Source organism: Musa acuminata, chromosome BXJ1-7 (assembly GCF_036884655.1).
Source record: "Musa acuminata AAA Group cultivar baxijiao chromosome BXJ1-7, Cavendish_Baxijiao_AAA, whole genome shotgun sequence".
NCBI classification, from domain to species: Eukaryota; Viridiplantae; Streptophyta; class Magnoliopsida; order Zingiberales; family Musaceae; genus Musa; species Musa acuminata.
In genome coordinates this window covers 40,124,026-40,150,818 of record NC_088333.1, presented here as the reverse complement: position 1 = coordinate 40,150,818, position 26,793 = coordinate 40,124,026, and the positions used below count along the sequence as shown (strand labels likewise).

Here is a 26,793-nt window from a genome sequence, read left to right as displayed (position 1 = left end):
GACATTGGAATCACTAGTATTTGTCTCGTAATCATTATCAATATTGAAAATGTTATTATGTATCATACGCACTATTATAAAATAAAAAACCTCTATACATATAGTGTTATCACTAAATTAAAAAAATATTAAATACATATTAATTTCGAAGTTGGAGTTGAGCCTCTTGGGGGGTTTTTTTTTTTTCCTCTGTACTAATATTTTTTGCTCATTAAGATTTTACTATCTTGTTAACTTTAGATATAGAAGTTTCTAAGGTATTATGTTCTTTACTATAGTTCTCACTATAATGATCATATAAGTTAATTATCAATTTTTTAACATCTATAATCTTATCATCAATACCAACATCTACTCCTAAATATTTATAATAAATGAATAAATAATCACATAAGCTATCTCATTGGTAGCTTATGTGATTATTTACAACAAAAGTGCATAATATTTTTTTATATTTAAAATATTCTTTAATCGATTCATAGGTAGAATCTCATTGATAGGAACATCCCTAAAAAAATTTTAGACAGGGTTTAGGTATTATTATCTTAAAACTTTAACTTACTATGTTGCTCCGAAAGAATGAGTCGAGCCGAAATGATCTAATCATTATATTTACCTACGGAAGAAAGGTGATGCTCGTAATACATCGATTAGTTTCACATGCAATATTAAGATTGATTTATAAGAGTTTGATAAATATGTTATTCATAATTTTAATTTATACATTTTAGTTAATGACTTAAATCCAATATAATTGATAGAACAATTAGTTAAATCGATAAATGTCAAAAGTGAATTTGAGAAATTAACTTAAGGTGTTATTTTATATTCTAATTATTATTAAAAAATATTTTTCAAACTATAAATAATTTAAAGAATATTTATCGTAAATATCTACGTCGACATGACAAGTCTTGAAAGTATTTTTTTAATAAATAAAATTTTATATATCGAGTTTTAATTGGTTATAAATATTTATTAATTATGCTTACACACATGTAAATATTTTAGTGCCAAGAGAGAGGTATGGGTGATAATTGTAAGCACTTATACTTCTTTCAACATCATCCATTTCTTGCATCTGCACCTCTTAAAAGATATCATTTGTGTCCACTGGCCCACATAAAGAACTCATGCACTCACTGCTTCTTCTCAACTTGGGATGGGATGGGATGGGATATTATCTCAGTGTTGTGAAATGATTGGCACTCATTGCTGCATCACTCAATTGTCACTTTTGTTACTCTTGATTGATCCCTCACTCCTATTTGACAGCTAATAATAATCCCAATGAGTTGTAGGCCACCAATTCTTCTCATCTGATGGGTTGCCAGAAACATATTTCTTTTCTTTCTTTAGTGAAGAGTGTTGTCTTTTCTTCTCTATGTGCCTTTGGGTGTGGGTGTGGAGAATTCTTGGGATATATATATATATATATATATATATATATATATATACTTAGGTGATCATGTCTTAATGATTGCAACATAAAGCTAACTTCATGGGAGATAATCTCAATAAACTTTGAGATGGCCAACAATTCTTGAGAACCTCTCCCCTGGTTAGGTCCAATGTCACACTCAGCTTATTTCAAAAGTGCAATACCATGATAGGTATGCAGAAATTAAGGATGGGTTAGTCAAGAACAAGTATAAAGCTTCATATACAACCACAAGAAACCACAATATCTCAATTATTTAGGTTGACTAGATGAAACCTTCCTTGAAACTTTGTGTATGATGACATGTGTAGTGGTGTAAATCTTCTTCTCTTCTTCTATTATTTTTAATAATATCTGTTTATATAGTTTGATGCAAGTGATATGAATACTTTTGATTAATCTAAATTCACTATCCAGCTGAGAATATTCTTTGAAATATTTTTTATTTAGATAATATTTTTCTAATCACCCTTGTATATGAATATTTGATCCTTGGAATATCTTATGAAAATTCAAATTTATGATTATTATTAACTTGAGTATCAATGAGTTTCCGTTTGATACGTCGTTTATATAATTATAAAAAATGTAATGTCGCTCGTAAATTATTTATCTTGGGAAAATTGATTAGAATGAGTTTTCGTCTTACAAGTTTAATTCTTAGACACGATAGCTTGATTGTCGGTTTAACTCGATCATCAAATTCGACACTGGTTCAACGTTCTTCGTTCAACTTCCTCGATTAGGTCTTGTGTCATCTTAAACATCAGATCAGATCATGACATCTGACCTAATCTCTCAAGAATGTTGATTGCGTCGGGTTGATGGATGATATGGTGCAACAAATCAAAGTAGACTTAGATCGCGTCCCTTGTCGTGACTTAAATCGTGTCTAGGGTCATCCTCATTAAACTAATGATGGTGGCAAACTTATGGACGCTCCAATGATTAGCTCCACTCTCTCCAATGGCTGTCAACGTCGCAAGCAAATTATTCTCTGCAACTCACGTCCACCATGTGATTCATGGCGAGTGGAGTCTTTAAGGTAAAAACGCCAAGCCTTTCTCCGTCAGCCGACGCCCGAGATGTGTTCGATCATATTCCCCTTGGGCAACCCACCCCCCCCCCCCCCCCCCCCCCACCCCAGTCGCTGCTGCTTCAGATAAGGCATGATCGGCAGGTAAACGTTGACAAAGGCCCGTGTGGGGTCTGCAGGCCCCGTTGCTTTCCCCTTTCTTCCTGCTCGATCGAAGAGTGAGTGGACGGATGGAAGGTCCCGAGGACAGAAAACCACTCGCATCTGGTGCTCCGAGTCGGAGCTCGATGTGCTCGCAGTCAAAGCGAGATCTTGCGCAGATCTTGTTGGCCAACACGGGTGCTTGTCAGGGCCCCCACCCTTCGACGCCACTGCCCTGCTTATCTTCCCCGCGGTTGTTGTTGTTGTTGTTCTTCTTCGTCTGGTCCCGATGGCATCGTCTCCTTCCGCCAACCTCACGAACACACATGCCTTATCTCTTTCCAGATTCTATAGCCACTTGCCTTTGGGTTCTCTGTGCGTGTTTGGCGAGCAGAGAGACGGCGAGTGGATTAATCTTTCTTGATTAACGAGAACAGAAATTACAAGCGACATGGCGCAGAGTTCACAGCCGAGTTACTCGAGCAAAGTTATTGTAGTACATCGAGAGAACGAAGACGACACTAAGGCAGACTTCCGCATGGAGGCGAAGCATTAACGCCATTGCTGCTGCCTTCTTCGCCTTCCTCCGACGAGAGATCAGTCACACAGCTTGATGAAGAAGAAGAGGAGGAGGAGGATGACGAACGCTGCACATCCAGGAATTCGACATGGTCGATCCGAACTCGGCCATCATCGTAGCTGCGGCTGGTGTTCCCTGCTTCCAACATCTTGGCTCGCTTCTTCAAGATGCGGCAGACCACCCAGTCATTTTTGGTCTGTCTCATGCAACTCTGCACGAACAAATGCACACTATGTAGACTGATGCACAGAATAAAAAATTCGAAGCATAACAGAGAGAGAAACGATCATTTTGTTTCCCTGCAAACGATGGGGAAAGCAAGACAGCGAACTCACATGCACAAACTTCTTTCTCTGTGCGAAGCTGAAGCCTCTGGTCTCGCAGGCAGCGAGGCAGTGGTACTCATGCATGATCCACTCGGTTCGAGAGCCATGCGGAGGTTTCCCCCGGTGGAACACAAGCACCTTCTTCATCCCCACCAGCTCGTTGCTCCCCGAAGCTACGACCGGCCTATCCTTCCCTGTGGCCTTCCAGTAGCCGGAGAGGGTTGGTCCGTTGCTGCGGCTTCCTTTTGGGTACGTAGCCTCTCGAAGACTGAAGAAGTACCGTTCTCCGTCGCCTTCACCTGATAGAGCTCGACAGGATGAGCATACATGCAGCAAACAAGACTGTATGCTTCGTACCGAAATGCAGCAGCTTTCTTAGGACTCGGAACTCGCACGTACCTGGCAAATCCCAGGGGTCGTACTTGCTCAGATTGATCTCAGGAATCACTGCAGCCGGCAATGGGCAGCAGAGCACCTTCCTTTTGAGGTACTGAACCACCAGCTCCTCATCGGTGGGGTGGAACCTAAACCCGGGAGGCAGTCTCAGAACTCCATGCTTGATGAAACTGGGCCTCTCCATGTACAGCAAGCCTCTACCTCCGCCTCCGGCTCCACCTCCACCTCCACCTCCACCTCCACCTCCACCTCAAGTATCCGAACTCCTACCCGCAGTAGCTGAGCCGAAGAGCTTCATGCCCCATTTCCTTTGCACAATTCGCCAAGAAAAGGAGGGAGGAAAAGAGGAGTTAAAGAGCATGGAGGGGAGGAGGAGGGCGTGGGTTGCATGAGGGAGGGGGAAAGGAACAGTTCTTTATAGCAAAGGCTGTGGCCTGTGGGCAGAAGGCGACGACCGAGGTGGCGTGAACCGGACTCTAAACTCTCTCTATGCTTTTCCAAGCTCACTCCTTTTTCTTTTCCTCCTCACTTCTAAGAAGGGAAAAGACGCCATCAATACCCAATTCATCGTGGCTATCAACCATTTCTTAGCCAGACTTATGCAGAACAGACCTTAATATTCCCCATCTGAAGGAAAGTATATTAGCACCGAAAGGCCTCCCACTAAATATAACGTATTTGTCACTCGTTTGTATCGATATAATCTCCGAAATTTATATGCCATATGTGTGCTATAGTGCCAAAGGAATTTGGCAACATCATCTCATGTACATCACCTACACAGTCACTGTATATGCTGCTTTTGAAGGAGGGGGGCCATTCTTGTGAGCTGTAAGATTCGATAAAAAGCGAAGGCCATCATCACAAGCTTTTGGTGCTTTCCCAGAGTTCAGATTCTACACACACACACAGTCATTTGCTTCGATCCTTCCTCGATGTCCAAAGCGAAACATGCTAATGTACGTGCGATTGTAATTGGACGATAAGACCATTAACAGGACATTTGGTTATCGGAAGCTGTGTAAAGCGTTGCGTGCAGGAGTTGCATCGACACCGTCCCTCAGAGTCTAGAGAAGTTGGGCTTGCGCTTCTCGAGTTGGGCGCGGACGGCCTCCTCCAGGTCACGTGACATGAGCATGGCCGAGTTCCACGTCGCCACGTACTCCAGCCCCTGATCCACCGTCAGATCCCTGCTCCTCAGCATCACCGCCTTCGTCCCCATCATCGCCACCGTCGATTTCTCCGCCAATCCTATCGATTCCTATTCCCTTAGTCCCGCGGGGTGGATAAGAACAATGAAGGTTGGGAGCGAGAATGACGAGATTACCCCTGGCGATGGCCGCTACGCCTTCCTCCATGGCGGCGCGCGAGGGGAAGACCCGTGTGACGAGGCCCATCGCCTTCGCTTCCGCCGCCGGCACCCCGCGCCCCGTGAGCGCCATGTCGGCGGCGTTTCCGTACCCGACGATCGACGGCAACCGCTGGAGAGAACCCAGGTCGGCGGCCAGGGCTAGGTCCACCTCCTTGACCGCGAAGAAGGCGCCCTCGTCGCAGCACCGGATGTCGCAGGCGGCGACCAGGTCCAGCCCGCCGCCGATGCAGGCGCCGTGGATCGCCGCAACGACCGGTTTCCGGCACCGCTCGACGGCAGAGATCGCAGCCTGTAGGGCGAGGATCCGGCGCCGGAGGAGTTCGCTGGCCGCGGCGCGGTCGGCGCTTCGGGGGGAGCTGGTGGCGGCGAGGGTGGAGAGGTCGATGCCGGCGCAGAAGTGGGGCCCGCGGGCGGCGAGGACGATAGCGCGGGCGGAGGGGAGGCGGTCGAGGAGGGCCAGGGCGCGGGGGAGGTCGGTGAAGAAGGCCGGCGTGAGGGCGTTGCGCTGGGCCGGGCGGTTGAGGTAGATGTAGTGGACGGGGACCGAGGGGTCCGGCTGCACCACCTCAAGGGTCTCGAACCCCTTCTTCAACTCCGCCTCCGCCGCCGCTCCGGTTTCATCGTCTTCCGCCATGGTCTCGATGATTGGGAGTGATCTGCCCCCTTTCCCTTTGTGAAGATCTGCTGTGACGAGAGAGACGGTAAGGGGCCGCGGGGCGATACGTACGCAATGTGTACCACCTCAGCCATTGGCCATTAAGAATATGCCATCTCAGCATTCTTGGTGGATCCCGCGCTGACCAAGTCAGCAGCGCGGTACCAAAATACGTTGCTTTTGTGCCCACTGACCACATCTCGGTGATCGCGCTTTGGTTGGGCCGAACCGCCTTAGCCCGCGAAGGGCCTGCAAGAAAGGCAGATTGGGTTTAGATCGAGTCCGTCGTCGGGTCAGGTCTCTCTCGTCTTCGTCCTCTTCCCCGATCAACAAATCGGCGAAGAAGGCAGGGTTTGTCGGCCAAAGATTCTCGCCTCCACCGGCCGCTCAGATGTTGCTGTTCTCTTCGCGATGGGTTTCTCTGGTACGAGGCTCTTGTTCTTGCTCCCTTTTCCTTTGTTTAGTTTCGTTGCTCCATACGGGAAGGGCCGAGAATGGCAAGGAGAGGTGGCCGGTGAGCCTAATACCGAGGACCTTGGAGCGGTGCCGGTCCCTGGGGAGCAGCCACCACCACCACCACAAGGAAGAGAAGGCGGCGACTGCCACCGGTGGGGTGCATCTCGGTGGTCCGGCTCTTCCGAGTGCTTCTGGATGAGGCCGCCACGGCATTCGGGCATTCCCAACACGGGGCCTCTCGAGCTTCCATGCGAATGGATCTCTCGGTCTCCTAGGGCTAATTATATATCTGTTTCGTAGTTCTAATTATATATTATCCTTATAATTAATTATTTTTTGTATTTCGTTTTCTATATTTTTAAATATTATATTAAATTTTAATATTTATAAAAATAAAATATTTATATAATATTTTTTAATGATAAATAAAAAATAATTATAGAGATCTTAATATAGTTGAAAAAACAAAGTTAAATATTTCTCTTTCATAAATATGAAGATCTTAATATAACTTTTAAAAAATATAATAATTAAAATATTAAAAAATAATTAATTATAAAAAATATAATCAATAGCAAATGATTGATTGTTTTCCCAGTTCAATGCTAACTCCAATCATAGCCCCTTTCAAGAAAGAAGGCTGAAGTCAATGAATCATCTAGTAATAAGAGTTCTATAAAATAATCAAAATACTCTTAAAAATAATGGTTTGTATGGTTGTCGAGAGGAACAAAGTGATCATTTGCCCTTCCATGCATCAAATGCATCAAATAATGGTTTGGATAGAAGGTAATAAGAGCCAGGTGGAGAATGGTGGAAAAGGGTTTGAAAATATTTTTCTAAGATAAGTTAATTGATTGTAGTAAATTTGATTTCTTTTTTCTTTTCTCATATTTAGAACGGATGAAAAAGAAGAATTATGCATCTATTTTTTTATTTAAAAAAATTAAAAAAATAAAATTAAAAATTTATATTTTTAAATTATTTAAAATTAAAAAAATAAAAAAATAAATTGATGGTTCGAATCGGAATCGGAATCGAAACGGAAACCTGTTGTTCGGAACCACGGTCTTGGGATGGGCTCAGTCTTGTGGATCGGGCTATTACAGAGTCCAGCGGAGCTGAATCCAAAGTCCTCATGAATCCCAACTACCAGCCCAGCAATAAATGTGCTTCTATGTAACGAGACAGCAGTACCCACCAACCCGACTTGTGGACCGGATGGTGGCCTGGCAATGTTGTCTCAGTGACTACTTGTCTGCCATGTGGTGGTGGATGTGTATTCACCTCTCACTCCACTTGCTCACAAAGATAGGGGTGGGGTTTGGCCGGGCACGGTAATGATTTGGATCCCAACACCGTATCTGTCAGGAGATCCATGGAGCATTACCTTTTATTTCCATGTTCTTATTGTTTGCCTGTCTGTCTGCCCAACCAAAATTACCATTCCTCACAAGTCAAAAGTTGGTCACCTCGCTATAAAATAGATTTTGGATTTAAGAAAAATATCTGAATCATAATATACGGAGTCCAATTATTGGATACGTCAAGATTATTGGTATCATATTACAAGGAACGATTTGATAATTATTTCTTGGGTTTATATTAATAATGTAATAACAAAAAGAATAGCTTTCGAAAGCTGTTATTCTCATCCTTTTCACCAAAACCACTGGCCCAGTAGAAAGGTAGATAGCAGCTCAAAAAGGGATGCCCATGCTGACTTGAGGGTAGGCAGTGAGTGAGAGGAAGAGCACCAAGATGAAAAGAGATTAAAAAAGAGGGAGAGGGAGGGGTCCCAACCTTTAGAAAAGCACAAGAGGCATTGAGGAATTAGTTGTTGGTAATCTAGTTTCTAGATGATCTTGGACCAACATGGAAACACAATGGAGATTTGCTGGTTTCTTCTCCAACTTTGCTTGGATCTTCCCAAGAATAAGATACTGCTGACCACATGTTGTGCACTGAAGCCTTTTGATCAGCATCTTGGCAGTTGATGTCATTTGTTTGGTTGTTTCTGCTGCTGCATTATTTTCTATGTTATTTGTGGTGGATGGCATTTGGAGTTTGAGCTAAAAAACTTGGTGAGATAATATCAAGCCCAGCAACAGGGTTGCAGAGTGCTGAAACAAACAATGGGATCTTGTAGTCCACTTCGTGGTGTCGAGTGGGAGCTGTTCTCCCACTTGGCAGCCATGGAATCTTGTCTGCCATGAGGTGGAGGTGATCCCCTCCACTCCCACAGAGTAGGTTGCATCTGGCCAGGTGGACATCAGTCATGGCTTTCCCCATGAAGCTAGCAGCTAGATTAAGGGAACTTTTACCTGGGTGCTTCTGGAGGAAGGGAGTTCCTCATGTGTTTGGAGCTGAACACAGTTGAGGGTTAATCTAATTGTGGCAGATGACTCCACAAGTACAGAGTGGACAAAGCTGCATGCAGGGAAAGGTTTTCTGGCCCAAATGTAGGCTAATTTATGCCTCTGACACTGTGGAAAAGGGAACCTTAAGATGCACCCAACTTGACCCACCCCCTTCTCCCTGCGATTGAGAAAGTCTGAGGTGAAAGCACGAAAGAAGAAGAGGGCCTAACTTTCCATAGAAAAGGTTCTGCAGCTATTTCAAATCCCCACAGGAGTGGAACATTGAATCCACTCACAACCACACAAACCTCTTTCTCTCTCTCTCTCTCTCTAGTGGTGGTGCCATCAAAGAAAGTTGCAGGGTCTCTCAACTCTTTCGAGAGTGGGGCTGGTCCCCCATACACATTACAAGCTGCACACTAGCAGCCTCTGTCGTTTCTTTCAGGTCTACCCCTCCTTTCTCTCACTAGCAGGCATATTCCACTGAGGACAAGCCCATACATTGTGTTCCTACACCTCCATTACTCCCAAATGGCTCAAGGCATATGCCTGCCTGCTGTGCTGTGAAAGCTTCTCCTCCCCCCTCCTTCTTCTTCCCTTGCATCATACATGAGGTGACGCTAATGGAGGGAGGGGAATCTAAGACACTAGTGGAGCATCTTCTTCTGACGTCGGAATTCTTCCCACACTATAATGGTTCCCTTGAACCCTATCTACCATTGTCTGAAATGGTTTCTTGTTCCACAACTGCAAATTGCCTCTGCCTTAGTGGATCCTGCACTCATCATCTCCCTAGCGGCTGGCCCCATGGGGATCAACAAAACTTTGGCCAAGCACAGTGACGGCCCCTATGCGAGAGAGAGTGGCGTGACTCGAGAACAGGAGGAGCACCATCTTCCTCCGCCCCCTCCCTCCGTCTTCTCACCCTAAAGATTACAGCGCCAAGTCCTCCCCATGTATCATTGTCCCAACTTAGCAGGCACCGAAACGATGCACCGTTGATCCCAAGAACTGTGCTTCGGACGTTCATTTTGACTCCCAACACTCGACCACTACAACCGGGAAAAGCGCATGCACGACTCCTTACTTCGCACTCCACGTCCACATCTCCAGTCGTAGGGGAATATTATCCCACCCTATACGTACGTGGAGGGCTGTCGTCCGCGGACGCCATTCTCTCGTTATGTTTTCAGTAACAGAAACACAAAGCAGTAGTGTTTTTTGTCTGTTTCTGAAGGTGGATCGTCCCAGGGAAGTGTTTTTCTCTTTTGTAGAAAGCGGGCAACAAAAACAGTGGAGGAATAATAATGGATAAGTGACATGGAAACAGCGGCAAAAGGTGGGCAGTGGGAGGCTGACGTAAGAGAAAAGACAGGCGGGATCGGATTCCAATCTATCCCCCTCAGGCAAAAGCGAGCGGGAGAGAGAGAGAGGGATTCCGAGCACCCGATCTCGAAGGGAAAGGAGGAGCAGCTTGTCGTTTTGATTTTAGGGCCAAAATAAAATCTACTTTACGCTGTGGCCTTTTCGGAGCGAGAGGGTGGCGAGGTGGGACGTGGTGGGGCGGGGGGAGTGGCCCGGCATGGCTTTGAAGGGGCGGCCGAGGCGGAAGAGATAGAGAGAGACAGAGAGAGCGAGAGAGAGAGAGAGAGAGAGAGAGAGAGAGAGAGGGGAGAGGAGGACAAGTGCGTGTCATGGGAGAAGTCCATTTCCAAAAGGCATCACAATAATTCCGCGGAAAGCTCATGTTCCAAAAGGCATAGATCCCCCGTCCTCCTCCACCATTGAAGAAGATTTGGAAGCCAGCGATCAAGAGAGAGAGAGAGAGAGAGAGAGACTCTGAGGGCGTGTCCTGATATGGGGGCGGCTTGGGACCAGGGATCGATGATGCTGCAGTGTTCCCAAGCCAACGGTCCGAGCTCTTTCTACCGAATGGTGGTGTATGGAGGGATGGAGACGATCGAGTGTATATTATTGTGTCAATCATCAGTATGGTTATGATTTAGTACGTCGACGTCGAAGCAGCTCAGCAGACTTCGGAGTTGGGAAAACCAAAAGGCAAGCAGAAAGTTGACGAGGAAGGAGGACGCGTCCTCAGCCCACAGAGTCAGTAATATGATGATTAAGAGGACAGTCCCGAAGAGATGCTTAATTTGTTATGTGATAGTGCGTGTTCGTTAAACAATGATTGCAATCTACATAGTATTACTATTAGTCTCGACTCGGATATCTTGATGATATAATCCGCTCAAATTCTTAAAAATTATCATAAAATAATTTCTCTCATCACACCAAGAATGAATGATAATTACTCTCATGACATATGAACGTAACGATAAAATTTTTTTGACATAAAATTAACTTATTTTTTACTATAGATATGCATTCTATCTTTGTTTCTATTGCATTCGTTCTTACCGTATCATATTTTATTCTACGATAATTAAGAATCATCAATGATTTGATTTTCTTTACCATAAGCAAATATATTAATATATATAAAAAATTTCTTTTATCATATATTTTAGTTTGATTATACACTCTATTCTTGAACTACTCTTTGCTTTCGTTTTGTATAATAAATCAATCGTTACTAAATGATAGGAGAGGATTAAAAGGAAGATACATAAAAAAAAATAGGGAAGAGACGTACGTAGGAATCTCTTCACCCTAAATCTACCAAAAAATACTCTCCTTTTTTTCTCTCCATCACGAGTTTATGAGGTCGAGAATAGAGATATGGATATCACTTATAACTATGAGAATAAAAATATAAAAAAATAGATAAATGAATGCGACTATATCTATACTTGATTAGAGATGAAGTCCCCATTAACCTACCATTGAATGGTTTGATATTTTATAGTATATCAGTATCCGATCATCATGTATAATAAATTTATTTCTTTTGACTCTAAACATTATACAAGAGAATACCTAAAGCCTACTTAGATTTCCACAGTGCTGATGTTTATTGATGGTAGCTAGGAGTAAAGTCTACTCCTTTCAGTCAACATGTCTTGATAGGAACACCAAAGTGATTGAAAAGGGTATATACTCTTAGCTCATCCAAGAATATTTGCCACGCAATTGCACTCACCTTTCTTGACATTATTGCCGACAGAAAAACATAGCTCTTATCACAATTAATTTCCTCATGCATCTTTATTTTTCTTGACATAATCTGTAGAAATCCAAAGAAATTAGGTTGCTGAACTCTCCTCTCTCTCTCTCTCTTCTCTCCTTTTCTTCTTTACAGAAAGTGAAATGTTTAGCATAGTTTTGTATAAGAAGTCAGTGCATGTTTAAGCCATGCATGATGGTAGTAATACGTTGAATGAGTGACACACAGAGTCTGGCAGCTGCAGTCTGAAACAAATACGAGCATATTGTTTCTGATGATTGATGATGAGTGTCAGCCATTATTATTGCTGTTGTTTTTGTTGTCTTGCGGAGCTTTGCTAGTGAGAGGCGGCCATGAAAGGGTGTCTGTAAAGGCTTTTAAACTGCTTTCCTTTCACCACCCCCCCCCCCCCCTCTCCCCTTCCTTTTGCAAGTCAAATGGAGACTTCATCATCGTCCAAAAGAGAGGTGTGCGCGGGCTGCGCCAATAATGGAAGCGGCACGAGGGGGACAGCCCGGCCATGGTGGCTTGGACGGCCAGAAGAGACAAGGAGAGGCCGACGGACAGCGAACACGTTAGGGTTTCGAAACAGCAGCAGCAGCAGCAGCAGCAGCAACAACAGAAGAAGAAGATGACGGGGTGGCGGGTATGAAGCCAGTGTGCCCAGGTGGTGGGGCCCGCCGTGGGTCCATCTCAAGAGCTTTTAGATTCCCATGGGTGGAAGGGGATGTACACGGTGGGTGGCGGAGTCAAGGTTCCTATTCCCTTTCCCCATCACCATCATCATCGCCACCACCACCGTTACCATCGCCATCATCACAGGCCTTCGTTGCGATTCAGGTCACATCTCATCTTTTGGTGATGCGAGCGCCAGCGAGCGAGAGAGAGAGAGGGCGAGAGACACGCAGAATACATATAGCCAGCGTTTCTGTCGTGGCTCAGACACGGAACGCGCGCGACCGGTGGCATGCTGCTGGTGACGACGCAAGATATGACGTCCGGCCGTCCCAACTTTTCACGGGAAGCCTTCGCGTTCCCTGTCTCGTCCCAGACACGTGACGGACGACCGGGGCAGGTAATTCTTACCTCAAAGCATCGACCGAGTCAACGGGATTTAATGGGCTCCCAAATAAAGCGAGCCATGACACAGCCGCGACTATTTCCACAAGGACACTTGTCGCACCCACAATTCCTATCAAGAATCACACAATAATACTCATGTTGGGGTATATATAGGAACATTCTGTCCCATTCGCCTAATTGGGTACCATAAAAATATCCCTCTTTCTTATTTTTTGAAAACTATATATATATTTTTATAGCATCATATAATGCCAGGAAAAAATAAAAAATAAGAGAACGATCTAATGATCATGTAAAATGTTTAGTCGCACGTTATAAATCATTATATATATATATATACTGAAAATGACATCCAATCATCACATGTCGTTTATATAATCATAAAAATCTAAATATGGTGTGCAGACGTGGGAAAGCAATGAGAAAGCGTTCCAAACATGCACAGTCGCTACTGCTTCGGACACTTCACATGCATTAAAACAGGCATGAGAGGTCTAATGCGTACAAAATGCTTTGCAATCGCAAAGGGAATCTTTTTACTGTGACAAATTGGTCGTAGAAAACATAATGATATTTATGTATTTATATATAATAATAATATAAAATGATTTCCTTTTGCATCATAAATACGCCTATCATAAGGACATGACATATTCTCGCGTGATTGGGAGCAAATATTCCCGATAATACAGACTCGTGGGTGGAACGGGAACATGGGCGAGCAGGGGTGACCGTGCCTGCGGAATCAGGCGGGGTGAGGTGGCATTTGACTACACCGAACTCGGGAGAAGTCAACGTCGCTGCCGGGCTACACATCACCCCTTGGAGTTCACCGATTGGTTCATCGATATCGGAGAGAGAGAGAGAGAGAGAGATAGGGATAGCTCACCAAGTGTTTGTGTCTGGTTCTGACCGAAGGGGAGTCAGGTGGGGTGGGTGCGAGGCCCCGCGGGCACTGTCACCCATGATTAGTCCTTGTTATCGGCTGCGCCGTGTGTTGGGCTTTGCCTAACCGGAACAGAAAGGGAACACCTTTTATGGAAGGCGCCGCGTGAGCTGAGACCGGCCGCTGACCGAACCGGACCCTGTTCACTTGCCCAAGTACACCCCGGAGTGCGACCAGACCGGCGCGCTTCGGCCGTCTCCGCTCGGGCTGGGAAACGCCTCGTGACACCAACCCCGGCCAGCTCCGCCCTCTTGCTGCTGCTACTGCTACTGCTACTGCTCCTCCACCTTCTCCGGTGAGCCCCACCGCCGACAAGTGGCCAGCAGCCGCCCTCGGCATCTCCTCCCTCAACTTGGCCCCCTGCGGGTGATCCATGGGAACGAAGGGAAGAAGATGGCAGGGGGGCGGGTAACAGCGACGCGAACAGTGGTGATATTTGTGTGACCGAGATCCCCCTCGACGTGGGGCCCGCGGGCATTTGTGCTCGGCTCTTGGTTGGGGGTTGTGGGTCCCGCCCCGCCTCCGGCCCTCGCTTTCGCCTCCAGTCATAAGTAAATTGGAGGTGCGCCCGATGTAATGGCCTCTGCTCCTCCTCCCATCTCCCGTTCACCGAAACGCCGCCGCCGCTGCTTCCGATCTCCTTTCTCTCTCTCTTGCGAGCGGAGCAGGCTTGGCGTGGTAGTTATGGTTGATTGCGGTTATAATACGCCATAGTTTGCAGCGTAGCCCGGAAGAGTATTATATTGGCAAGAGGAGGAATTTTATATTGGGGGACTTGCGGCTTAGAGTGTGGTATATGGTCGTTGGTCGAGGACGGGATGCCGACGCCGGTTAGCAACGCGCGAGCGTGCCTCGCGGCCGAAGCGGGCGCCGCGCTCGACGACGCCGTGGCCATCGCCCGCCGCCGCGCCCACGCTCAGACCACCTCCCTCCACGTCGTCTACGCCCTACTCCTCTCATCCTCCCCCTCCCCCTCCCCCTCCCCGGCCGCTGGAAGAACAGCGCCTGGAGCCTCGTCCGCTCCGTGCTCGATCCTCCGTGACGCGCTCACGCGCGCCCGCAGCTCCGCGTACTCGCCCAGGCTGCAGTTCAAGGCGCTCGAACTGTGCTTCGGCGTGGCCCTCGACCGGCTGCCGTCGTCGTCGTCCACCAACCGGCAGGTTGCGGAGGGGAGCGGCGGCGGTGATGAGCCGCCGATCTCGAACTCGCTCATGGCTGCGATCAAGCGGTCGCAGGCGAACCAGCGGCGGAACCCGGACACGTTCCACCTGTACCAGCAGCAGCAGCAGAGCGCCGCCGCTGCGGGGGGCGCGTCGTCGTTCTCCGGGGTGAAGGTGGAGCTCCAGCAGCTGGTGCTCGCCATCTTGGATGACCCCGTCGTCAGCCGCGTCTTCGGCGACGCGGGATTCCGCAGCACGGACATCAAGCTCGCCATCCTCCGCCCCCCGCCGCCCATCCTCCGCTTCCCCCGTGCCGCCAGATGCCCGCCGCTGTTCCTGTGCAATTTCTCGGCCGGGGATGGATTCGAGACGGCGCTGTCCCCTCGAGGGCTCGTCTTCCCTTTCGCCACCGCGGCCGGGCAGCTCCGCTCCGACGGCAGCGACGAGAACTGCCGCAGGATAGGGGAGATCCTGGCCCGGAAGAGCAGCGGACGGAATCCGATGCTGGTCGGAGTCGGCGCCGGCGAGGCAGCTCGAGACTTTGCCCAGGCCGTCGAAAGGCAGAATTGGGCGGTTTTGCCTCCGGAGCTGCGTGGAATAAAGCTTGTTAGCATCGAGAAGGAGGTAGTCGAACTCGGAACTGGCGGCGGCGATCAGTTGGCGGTCGGCACTCGGCTGGAGGAGTTGGGGAACAAAGCAGAGTCACCGGGAGCGATCTTGAACATTGGGGATTTGAAGGGGATGGTGGAAGGTAGCTCGGACTGCGATGAGAAGGAGAGCTGTTTGGTTTCGGAGCTCACCAGACTGTTGGAGGTCTACCAAGGGAGGTTGTGGGTGATGGGATGGTCGGCGACGTACGAAACCTACATGAAGTTCTTGTCCAAGCATCCAATGCTGGATAAAGATTGGGATTTGCAGCTGCTGCCAATCACTTCAGTGAGGACAGGGATGGGTGGATCACTTCCCAGACCTCCCAGGTGGGTGGATCGGTGACTTCATAGTTTAAACTCTTCTCTGAATACTACTTTAATTTTATTCGGCGACCGCGATTTTGCTCTCTTGTCTAATGCTTGGTTTCTTATTTGCAGCAGATTCTTCTCCTCCTTAGTTTCTGGAAAGACTCGACTTTATGAACTGTTCTTCATTGTTTTTCTGAATTGTTTGTGTTCTTACATCAAGCAATATAAGTTCGATATACTTGGAAAACTTTTAGCTCTTAGAGATTGGAGTCTGTTATGATCATGTAAAAGGTATGATATTTGTGGCAAAAAAATTAAAGCTTGCATATTGAAGTGCATGAAGTCGGAATTACCGAGTAGGTTTGTATGGATTTAACTGTATATACATCTTTATCATGAACATTTTGCTTAACTATGATATTTCCTTCGTTCACTAAAATTTATGGATGCACTAGTAGAATTACCTTTAAGAAATGGAACTATTGATTTCATTGCTTCCTCTTTCCAAGTTATGCGAGCAAATAATTGTTGCCTTTTTTTCTTTTAGAAAATGGATATGTCGTAGGACTAGATCAAAGCAAATATGTGTCTCTTTCGAAAAAGCATTACCTGTGACGATGAAAATCTACTAAGTAGATTGCACCTAGGGCTTGATTTGCCACAGAAGAACAGTGAGCATGTCCCGAAACTCTATTATTGTTTGCTAGCACATTACAGAAAAAGATTCGGTATGTAAAACGTGATTCTGAATGTTGTTGTGGTTGATTGGAGACAGAAGTCTGAAGGGTTTCATCTATTGTTGCTTCTATTGATAGCAATTTTCATCCTGTAGAACATGCTTTCATTAGCAAAAACTTTTGATCTGGGATCTCAACCATGTCTTGTTCATATGACAGCTTGATGGAGTCATTTGTTCCATTTGGGGGGTTTTTCCCTACCGCATATGATTCGAAAGGCATGTTTAGCAGTGTGTACCCATCAGGGCTCCACTATGAGCACTGCAACGACAAGTATGAGCAAGAAGTTTCTGTTACTCTTAAGGGACATTCAGATTCTCTTGATGATCAACAAAATGCAAACTTGCCTTTTTGGCTGCATGAACCCAATACGGTTAGCTTGAATGATGGATTCAATATAGCAAAGGTGTGTTTTCTATTTACATCATTGATTCTCATTCATTCTTGTGGAGAATTTAGGAAACTCCTTTACGTCACCTCTTTAACTGATTCACAAGCTTTTGTTGAACCACCCACCCATACGTGCCATGCCATGGTCTTGTTGTGTGTAAATGCAGCTAAAATGAGGCAATAGATGCATTTAAGTTACGTTCCTTCATGTCTGGGGTAAAATTCATGCAGTTTTCTTCAATGCAGGCTAAAGATGATAAGACAGTTTTTAATGCTAATGCTATGGATTTGCAAAAGAAATGGAATGACAATAGCCAATGCCTCCATCATGGTTGCCAGACAACGGATACAGATGATCGCCCTGCCGTTCCTGGTGATATCGAACCATCATGTATTTCTAACACGGAGAGGACCTGCAATCATAATAGTGAAAATCCTGATGATGCTCAAAATCGAATAGGGTTTGGAATTTTATTCCCTATTTCCGAAGGCACAAAGAAGATCACCGCAGCCAGCAAGAGTATCTCGTTGCCTTCACTTTTGGAACCAGGAGATAAGGACTTCTTCTTGAAACTGGAGGTCAGACCTTCCAAAAGTGAACAGATTCAGAGGGAGAGCTTCCAATCTCTCCAAGGTGATGATCATGCTTCACCTTCCTCTGTAACATCTGTCATGACGGATTTGGTTTTAGGAACTCTTCATGAGCCACTTTGCAACAAGGGAAATCCTGCTTTGCAAGTGCCAAAAGATCATTCGGAGGACTTGCCTGTTTGTTTGCCATCGATGAATGTCAATATGGTCAAAAGAAATGGCCCAGATGTTCCTGTTGATTCTTTTTCTTGCGTTGGCCATCAAGGTTCCCCGACAAATGGTACCCCTCAACGTGTCCTGACCCGCTCATTTTCACAGGTTTTGAATGGTTGTTCTTCTGCCTATGACAAACCCTCATTCATCTCATCCAGTACATGGCAAAAGTTTGATTTGAGTAATTACAAATCATTTTGTTCGAGTCTCGTCGATAAAGTTGGCCGACAAGAAGAAGCAATCAGTGCTATTAGTCAAGCTATAGTCCGTTGTAAATCTGGTGAAAGACGTCGTGGTGCATGCCTGAGAGGAGATATTTGGCTCAGTTTTTGTGGTCCAGATAAGATTGGGAAGAAGAGAGTAGCAGTGGCTCTTGCAGAATTGATATATGGCAGCAAAGAAGACTTTGTGTGCATTGATCTAAGTTACCAGGATTGTGTTGCCCATCCCAAGACCATCTGTGCCCAACAGGTGGTCAATGGAAATGATGTACAGTTTAGAGGGAAAATGAATGTGGATCATATTGCTGCAGAGCTAAGCCAGAAACTACAATCTGTTGTTTTCCTTGAAAATGTGGATAAAGCTGACTTCCTCGTTCAGAACAGCTTATCCCAGGCTATCCGTACCGGCAAATTTCCTGATTCCCATGGAAGGGAATTTAGCATAAACAATGCCATATTTATCCTGACTTCAGCAAGAATTCAAGGCCAAACTTTTTCTCAGACGAAAGAATGCAGTAGTTTCTCTGAGGAGACTATTCTAGCAGCTTCATGTTGGCAGATGAAGATTATCTTAGAACCTTCTCGAGAGTCTATTAGCAGTAGTCCCAGAGCTCCTAATGTCTCATTTGCATCAAGTCAAAAATTGAGGAACAATCAAGTATATCGACACTCGGTTTTTGTATGTAAGCGCAAGCTGGATGTCTCTCATGACTGCAGGATCCAGTACGAAAGCTTGATGTCTGCCAAAAAGGCACACAAGACTGCAAAGGTCGTCTTAGACTTGAATTTGCCTGTAGAAGAGGTTGAAGTGAACGATAACAACTATAGCAGTCATGAAGACTACTCCAAATCAGAAACTTCAGAGTCGTGGATGGAAGATTTCTTTGATCTAGTTGATGCATCAGTGGACTTCAAACCTTTTGATTTTGATGCCCTCGCCGATAACATGTTGAAAGATATAAACAAGATCTTCCGTGGTGCTGCTGGGCCTGATTGTTTGTTGGAGATCGACCAGAAGGTAATGGAGGAGATACTTGCAGCAGCATGGTCATTGGAAGATAGGGGAGCCTTGACTAAATGGTTTGAGCAGGTTCTTGGCAGGAGTTTCGTGGAGTTGAGACGCCGGCGCAACCTGTCGGGTCACAGCATCCTTAGACTTGTTGCTTGTGAGGATGCATTTGCTCAGGACCATGCACCTGGTGTTCTCCTTCCTTCAAGAATTGTCATAAGTTGATGATTTATATAGGTTTCTGTAGCTAGTTGTATAATGTAGCACGTAGCATTCCTTGTGAAATGACTATAATCTTGTGAATGCCATTGCTTTTCTGGGGTTTTATCAGGTTAGCTTGTATCCTGTAAATTGAATCAGTTTGCAGTTCAGGAAAGTTCTTGTATTTGACCAGATGAATTTGTGTTGCTGTTTCTGATGAGGAAGGGAGCAAAATTACTACTGTCTTTCTCATCAGGATGTTTGTCACTGAGAATGATATCAAATATTGTTTTCTCCATCAATGCCTTGAGTCCATAAATGTGGAGGTGCACTCTCTGCAGGAAGACAAATGTTCTGAAGAAAATTCTCTTAAATTAAATGGCTTCTCTGGTTTCATGTCATTTAAGTGATGGCCCTCTTTTCTGTCTCTCTGGTGACAACATCATGATACCTCTCTCTCTCTCTCTCTCTTTATATATATATATATATATATATATATATATATATATATATATATAGAGGATGTTTTTGTCACAAAAACATGGATATTAGAGATTAAGAGTATAATTGGTAGTGACTGTTTTGTTCTTGAAGGGCATTTGGATGTTTCTAGTGCTTTTGTTTATTAAGTTCAGAATCTATGGATTGGTCCTGTTCATGCTTAGAAATGTGACAAAAAAAATTCCAAAATTTGTCTATATTAATGTTTCCTTTGTCTTTTCTTTGAATGAGATTGGACTAGCTACTGAGCTAGGTCTTATACTCATAAAGTGTATAATGACTTGAAATTAAAATATTACCTTACAGTATAAACATACTAATTTGATTCAATCCCTAGCTAATTAATTTTCCAACTAGGGATGCCAAGGCATTCACCAGCTGTTATTCCTTTTCTACCAATTAACTCAAGAAAGGGCATCTCCTTAAGGATTTTGTCTTCCAACACCGAAAGACTTTTGATTTTGATAGAAGTTCAGATCATATAAGTATGTAGTAAATTTGGTCATTCAAATAATTTTATATAGAATCATTAGTGCGTTAGATTACGTGATCCTATTATCGATATAATTAAATTATAATTATGATTATAAGTCAATAGAAAGAAAATCTAATTATAGTAAAATTATTTAGAAAATAACGTTGATGGGAGAAACTATTCTAATTACTTATCTTAGTCTTTTTGCTCTCGTTTATAAAAGGATAAGATCTCGTATGAATAAAATAACTAGTTATTGAAACATTATATATCTTCTCTTTTATCTCCAATCGAACCCTCGTAATTACGAAATGAATGATAGAAAGAGAGAAAAAAATAAGCCTATTTTTTCTTGCAGAACATCGTTGTGACCTTCGAATCCGATGACAATATATTTATAAATCAGATAAAGACTTTTTGAATAGCATCCAAAAATAGACATTATATATTTGATCTATTATTATTTATTTTAATTTTTAATATTAATTTTTTTTATATAACATTAATATAATAATTGTTTATATGCTTGTATGATATACTCATGCCTTGATCCTTCTCAACTACTATTCGAGGAGCGATTGAAGAATAGTACATATGGTTGCCCCTAACTCTATCAACTCCTTCAACAGAGTCGAGTTTAAACTTAATTTTATAAGTCAATAATTATAAAAAAAAAGTTTACCACTTTTGTCCTAGCTATCCAGAAAAGAGACATTTTGACAAACTTTACTAAGGGGTTCTTAGGGGAACTACAAATATTATCACACTTAAACCCATCCATTTTTATCAAATGCTTTCATCAACAACATTTGCCTCTCTTGCCTCTTCATTTCGATTGTTAAGAAATTGATATTAAAATTAAAACCATAACTCTTTTAACCTAGGTTTTTAGTGGCTAGGGCTATATAAAAAAAAAAAAGACAATGGTGGCTATGAACATGGCTGAGAAAAAGGAAGAAGCAATAGCAGTAGTTGAGGGAAAAAAAAAAATAAGAGAAAAAAAAGGAGAGGACAATAGAGTGTTCTTACATCAAGTTAGTTCAGATTTGTAGTGGATTCTTATTGTGATCATGGAAGAAGTTTTTTAGATATTATGCACGATGATATAATTCTTATATCCTTGTTATTCTCTTGTGATTGTTGCTTGATTTTTGGGCAAGAGACTCTGAGATTTGTATATTCATTATTGTTATAGTTGATACGCTTCTCTAGCTTTGCCCGTGATTTTTACCCTTCGCGTTTGAGGGGGTTTTCACGTAAATCTTATTGTTTTATGTGATATTTTTGTTTAATTCTGCTATGTGTTACTCATCCATAGGATCTAATAATTCATGGGTTTATTGAATATCCAATAAGATAGGAGCTATAGCGGATCTCTCATATCTGAACATCTAGTTGTTGCAACATCTACCATATGTGTGACCCTCTAGGCCTAATATTGAGCTCATGAGTCATACATATCATAACTCCTTCTGGCTCAGTGAATTATTATCTTCATAATAATTCACTCGACTTATTGATTGCGGACGTATTATACTACTACGCCGTAATCCCCAAATGATGTAGAAGAATCTAATTCATTAGAACTATCTATCCTTGGTTATCGTGTATCTATAGCCTCTCATCTATTTAATATTTCAGAGATCGTATACTAGGCATGGTGTTGTCAGGCTTATACGGTTTCTACTCAAGTCTCGCTTTAATTAGATTCTTCTAAAGAATTCTTTTTCTTTCGATTCAAATGACCCTATATAGGGATTTACTTGAGTAAGAACATATGAGATATTTCTCTCATGTCATTAAGAGTGAATGATCTTCTATCAACACTCAATAACTCTCGTAAAGTTAGTTGTCACTTCTAATGACCAATTGTGCTAGATTTGGAACTTCTAGGTCTATAAATCTAGTATCAAAGAGTGAAGTATTTATATAAAATGTCTTGGTGTCTCAAGTCTAAGGACTAGATATACCACTAGGATAATGGAATCACTATTTGTATAAATATATTGTGATGTCTATGAATTTGTATAATGTGAATCGAATCGTGATGAGATCATGATAATGAGACAAATTCACCTTTAAACACAAACCCTAAATAGTCTCGGTCATAGGTTACTCAAGAGGGGCATCGAGATAACCGGATAGACTAGTATGCTATATACCATCTAATATTTGCTTGTGTAGGGACACTATGACTATAGTGTAGGTGCTCATTGGAGAATGAGTTAATTGATTGATCCACTCACAGAATGCTAGATAGTTGATAATACTTCATTATTAGATAGTGATTTCATCATCCCAATGGTGTCACTAGTCCTTAAACTTAAGATACAAAAGATACCCTATATGAGTACTTACTCTTTGATATTAGACTTATATCTAGCATAGTCGATCATCAAGAGTGGTAGTCAACCTTATGAGGGCTATTGGGTATCGATAGAGGATCATCTGCTCTCAGTATTATGAGAGGAATATCTTATATGTTCTTACTTAGACAAATCCTTGGCTAAGGTCATTCCGATTGAGAGAGAAAGAGTTCTTTGGGGGGATCTGATTAGAGTGAGACTCGAGGAGAAACCATATGGGTCTGACAGCACCATGCCTAGTGTATAGTCTCTTTGATATTAGATGGATGAGGGACTATAGGTACATAGTAACTAAGGACAAATATGTTCAAAAGATTGGATTCCCCTCTATCGTCTAGGGACTACAGCGTAGTGGCCTAGTACGTCTGTAGTCGATGAGTCGAGTGAATTATTATTGAGATAATAATTCACTGAGTCAGAAGAAATTTTGGTATGTATGACTAATATGGTAGGTATTGCGACGAGTAAAGGTTCAGAGATGAGATATCCGTCGGAGCTCTTATCTTTATTGAATATCCATTAAACCCATAAATTATTGGATCCTATAAATAAGATCCAATAAGAGCTAATAAGAGACTATTGGGTAAAGATCTACTAATATAAAAGGCTTGGGTAATTGGATAAAGATTGAATACCCAATATGGTAGGATCCATTAGGGTTAAGTTGATAAGAGACCTCTATAAATAGGAGGGAACCAAAGGGCCATAGGCTAGGCCTTTTAGCTATCACATCTCATGCTAGTCATAGGTGCCCAGTAAGCCAATCACGTGAGTGATGGCACATGTGACTTAATATAGAATCTTTTTGCTTATTATATTTTGGCATATATCACTTTATAACTATTGCATAAATGCATACATATATTGTGATGTTCTTGGATTTGTGCAATGGGAATCGAATCGTGATGAGATCACGATAGTGAGATCGATTCACCTTTAAACACATATCCTAAATAATCCCGGTCATAGGTTACTCGAGAGGGATATCGTGATAACCGGACAGACTGGTGTGCTGTATACCCGTCCATATGATGGATGCAGTTGGTCTCATAGCTGCTTGTGTAGGGACACTAGGGATACAGTACAGGTGCTCATTGGAGAATGAGTTCACTAATTGATCCGCTTACGGAATGCTGGATGGTTGATGATGCCTTATTGTCAGACAGCGATTCCGTAGTCCTAGTGGTGTATCTGGTCCTTAGACTTGAGACACCAAGGATGTCCTGTATGAGTGCTCCACTCTTTGATATCATACTTATAGGTTTGGCTGTCCCAGATCTAGTACAGCTGGTCATTGGGAGTGGTAGTCGACCTTACGAGGGCTATTGAGTGTCGATAGAGGATCATCCACTCTCGGCATCATAAGAGGAATATCCCATGTGTTCTTGCTCAGACAAATCCCTGGCCAGGGTCATTCGAGTTGAGAGAGAAAGAGTTCTCCGGGAGAATCCGATTAGAGTGAGACTCGAGAAAAAACCGTGTGGGTCTGACAACACCATGCTCGATATACGGTCTCTGATATATTAGATGGATGAGGGACTATAGGTACACGGTAACTGAGGACAGACATGTCCAATGGATTGGATTCTCCTGTATTGTCTGGGAACTACAGCGTAGTGGCCTAGTACGTCCGTAGTCGATGAGTCGAGTGAATTATTACAGAGATAATAATTCACTGAGTTAGAAGGAGTTCTGACAGGTATGACTCACGGCCAGCTCGATATTGGGCCTAGAGGGTCACACACATATAGTAGGCATTGCGATGAATAGAGGTTCGGATATGAGATATCCGACGGAGCCCTTGTCTTATTGGATGTAGATCCAATACCTACTAGGGGAGGACCCATTAGGGTTTGACAAGGGACCTCTATAAATAGGAGGGATTCAGAGCCCCATGGGCTAGAGAGCTTTTGTTTGCCTTTTCCTATTCTCTTCTTCGTCTCCACCTAAGAGTAGGTCTGGAGTTTTGAGGAGCGTCGTCGTAACCCTACTGTGTGGATCACCGCTAGAGAGGAGGACGCTTGACCTCCTTCACCCTCTCCTAAGGATCTGCAAGGAAACAGGGATATACGATCTCCCTAGGTAACACAATCTACTCTATACGCAGTTTCATGTTTCGCGGATTTTTGCGTACCAATCTTCGCACGACGACGAACATCTCTTTGGGAATGGGGGATTTTATTTTTCTTGTTCTTCCGCTGCGCATATGATGTCGCCCCCAAGGATTTTTCAACATCTCATTCTCCTCTCTCCCTCTCCTTCTCAGCCTGTAGCCCTTTTTGGGGCATGTGGATAGTAAGAAGGGCCAACCTCTTCTTGATTGTATGGTGCATGCAACGAGGAGATTTAAGGAGCGTCTTCGTAGCCCCCGCCATATGGATCATCGCTAAAAAAGAGGGTGCTTGACCTTCTTCATCCTCTCCCACAAATTTTTAGAAATTTAAGAATATACGATCTTCTTATGTAACACAACTATCTCACACGTGGTTTTCAATTTTATAAGTTTTTGCGCACTAATCTTTTCATGATGACGAAAACCTTTTTGAGAAATTTTAGATTTATATTTTCTATTTTTCCATTGCGTATATGATGTCACCCTTAGATTTCCCTACACCTCATCCATCTAATGTCCCAGAGATTGTATATCGAGCATTGTGCTATCAGACTCATATGGTTTCTATTCGAGTCTCACTCTAATCGGATTCTTCCGCATAACTCTTTTTCTCTCAATCTAAATGATCTTGGATATTGCTCTTATGACATTGAGTACGGATAATCGTCTATCGACATTCAATAGCCCTCATAAGGTTAACTGTCACTTTTGATGACCAGTTGTGTTATATTTGAAACTTCTAAACCTATAAGTCCAATATCAAAGAGTGAAGTACTCATACAGGATATCCTTAGTATCTTAAATCTAAGGATCAAATATACCATTGGGATAATAGAATCGTTGTCTGATAATAAGACATCATCAATCATTCAGCATTCTCTGAGCGGATTAATCAGTGAACTCATTATCTAATGAGCACCTATATTGTACCCATAGTGTCCCCACACGAGCAGCTATGAGACTGGCTGCCTCGATCATATGAAAATGTGCACACAACACCGATCTATCTGGTCATCTCGATGTCCCTCTCGAGTGATTTATAACCGAGATTATTTAGGATCTATGTTTAAAGGCAAATTGGTCTCATTATCGTGATCTCACAATTCAATTCTCATTACATAGATGCATAGACATTATAATATATATATATATATATATATATATATATATATATATATATATATATATATATATATATAGTAAAAAAAATACCATAATAATAATAAGAAAAAAGAATGCATATTATATCACACGTGCTATCACTCACATGTTTAGCTCGTAGGACACTTATGATTAACACAATCTTGTTTGCAAGTTGGTGCTTAAGAATGTGAGACATGTGGTTGATTTGATGTTGACTTTAATTTTAATTTGAAGGCTACATAATGAAGACTTTGATAACATATTTTTATATAAGGCAATTGAAACTAATGGAAAATAATATTTTTATACAAGGATTCCCTTGTTGTAGCTAATGGAAAAAAATATCATATTTTACACAGGTTGCATATCAAAGTTGTGGTGAGTAATTGAATGCTACAGAGAAAAAGACTTTAATATAGAGTTGTAAAACAGGTGATTGGAACGTATGAGTGAAAAGGGACTGCAAGTTTTTTCGAAGAGAGAGATATTGCCAGACCTCAAAGGTATATGTTTGAACTCTTATATTGATTATTTGGTTGATAAACAATATAGAATTTCTTTTATTGGTTTTGCTTTGTCTAGAAAAATATATACATTGAACTGTGCCTAAACAGATGTATGTGATCTTTGAGGACAAAAACTCATAATGATTTATTAATATTCCTAGTATTAGTAATGCACTTTATTTTGTTACTTTTATATATGTCTTTTTTTGTAAAGTTTGAGTCAACGCTATGAAGACCAAAGATCAAGTTATTAATATTTTCAAAGAATTTCATGCTAAAGTTGAAAGGGAGA

At 43.0% G+C, this 26,793-nt stretch overlaps 3 protein-coding genes across 3 annotated transcripts; 1 reads left to right on the top strand and 2 right to left on the bottom strand.

Moving 5' to 3' along the window:
- Positions 1-3,024: 3,024 nt before the first annotated feature.
- LOC103992550 (NAC domain-containing protein 83) lies at positions 3,025-4,554 on the bottom strand. Its single transcript, XM_009412290.3, has 3 exons — positions 3,924-4,554; positions 3,534-3,823; positions 3,025-3,409 (listed from the first exon to the last, which is right to left on the bottom strand). Exons 1-3 carry the CDS (start codon positions 4,102-4,104, stop codon positions 3,140-3,142), a joined length of 741 nt encoding a protein of 246 aa, XP_009410565.2. The 5' UTR covers positions 4,105-4,554; the 3' UTR covers positions 3,025-3,139.
- Positions 4,555-4,764: 210 nt separating this feature from the next.
- LOC135679376 (delta(3,5)-Delta(2,4)-dienoyl-CoA isomerase, peroxisomal-like) lies at positions 4,765-6,631 on the bottom strand. The gene is made up of 2 exons (XM_065193057.1): positions 5,248-6,631; positions 4,765-5,171 (listed from the first exon to the last, which is right to left on the bottom strand). The coding sequence occupies exons 1-2, from the start codon at positions 5,924-5,926 to the stop codon at positions 4,981-4,983; spliced, it is 870 nt and encodes a 289-aa protein (XP_065049129.1). The 5' UTR covers positions 5,927-6,631; the 3' UTR covers positions 4,765-4,980.
- A 7,216-nt stretch (positions 6,632-13,847) lies between these two features.
- Positions 13,848-19,589, top strand: LOC103992547 (protein DWARF 53-LIKE). The gene is made up of 3 exons (XM_009412288.3): positions 13,848-16,053; positions 16,932-17,178; positions 17,409-19,589. The coding sequence occupies exons 1-3, from the start codon at positions 14,735-14,737 to the stop codon at positions 19,419-19,421; spliced, it is 3,579 nt and encodes a 1,192-aa protein (XP_009410563.2). The 5' UTR covers positions 13,848-14,734; the 3' UTR covers positions 19,422-19,589.
- Positions 19,590-26,793: the final 7,204 nt, after the last annotated feature.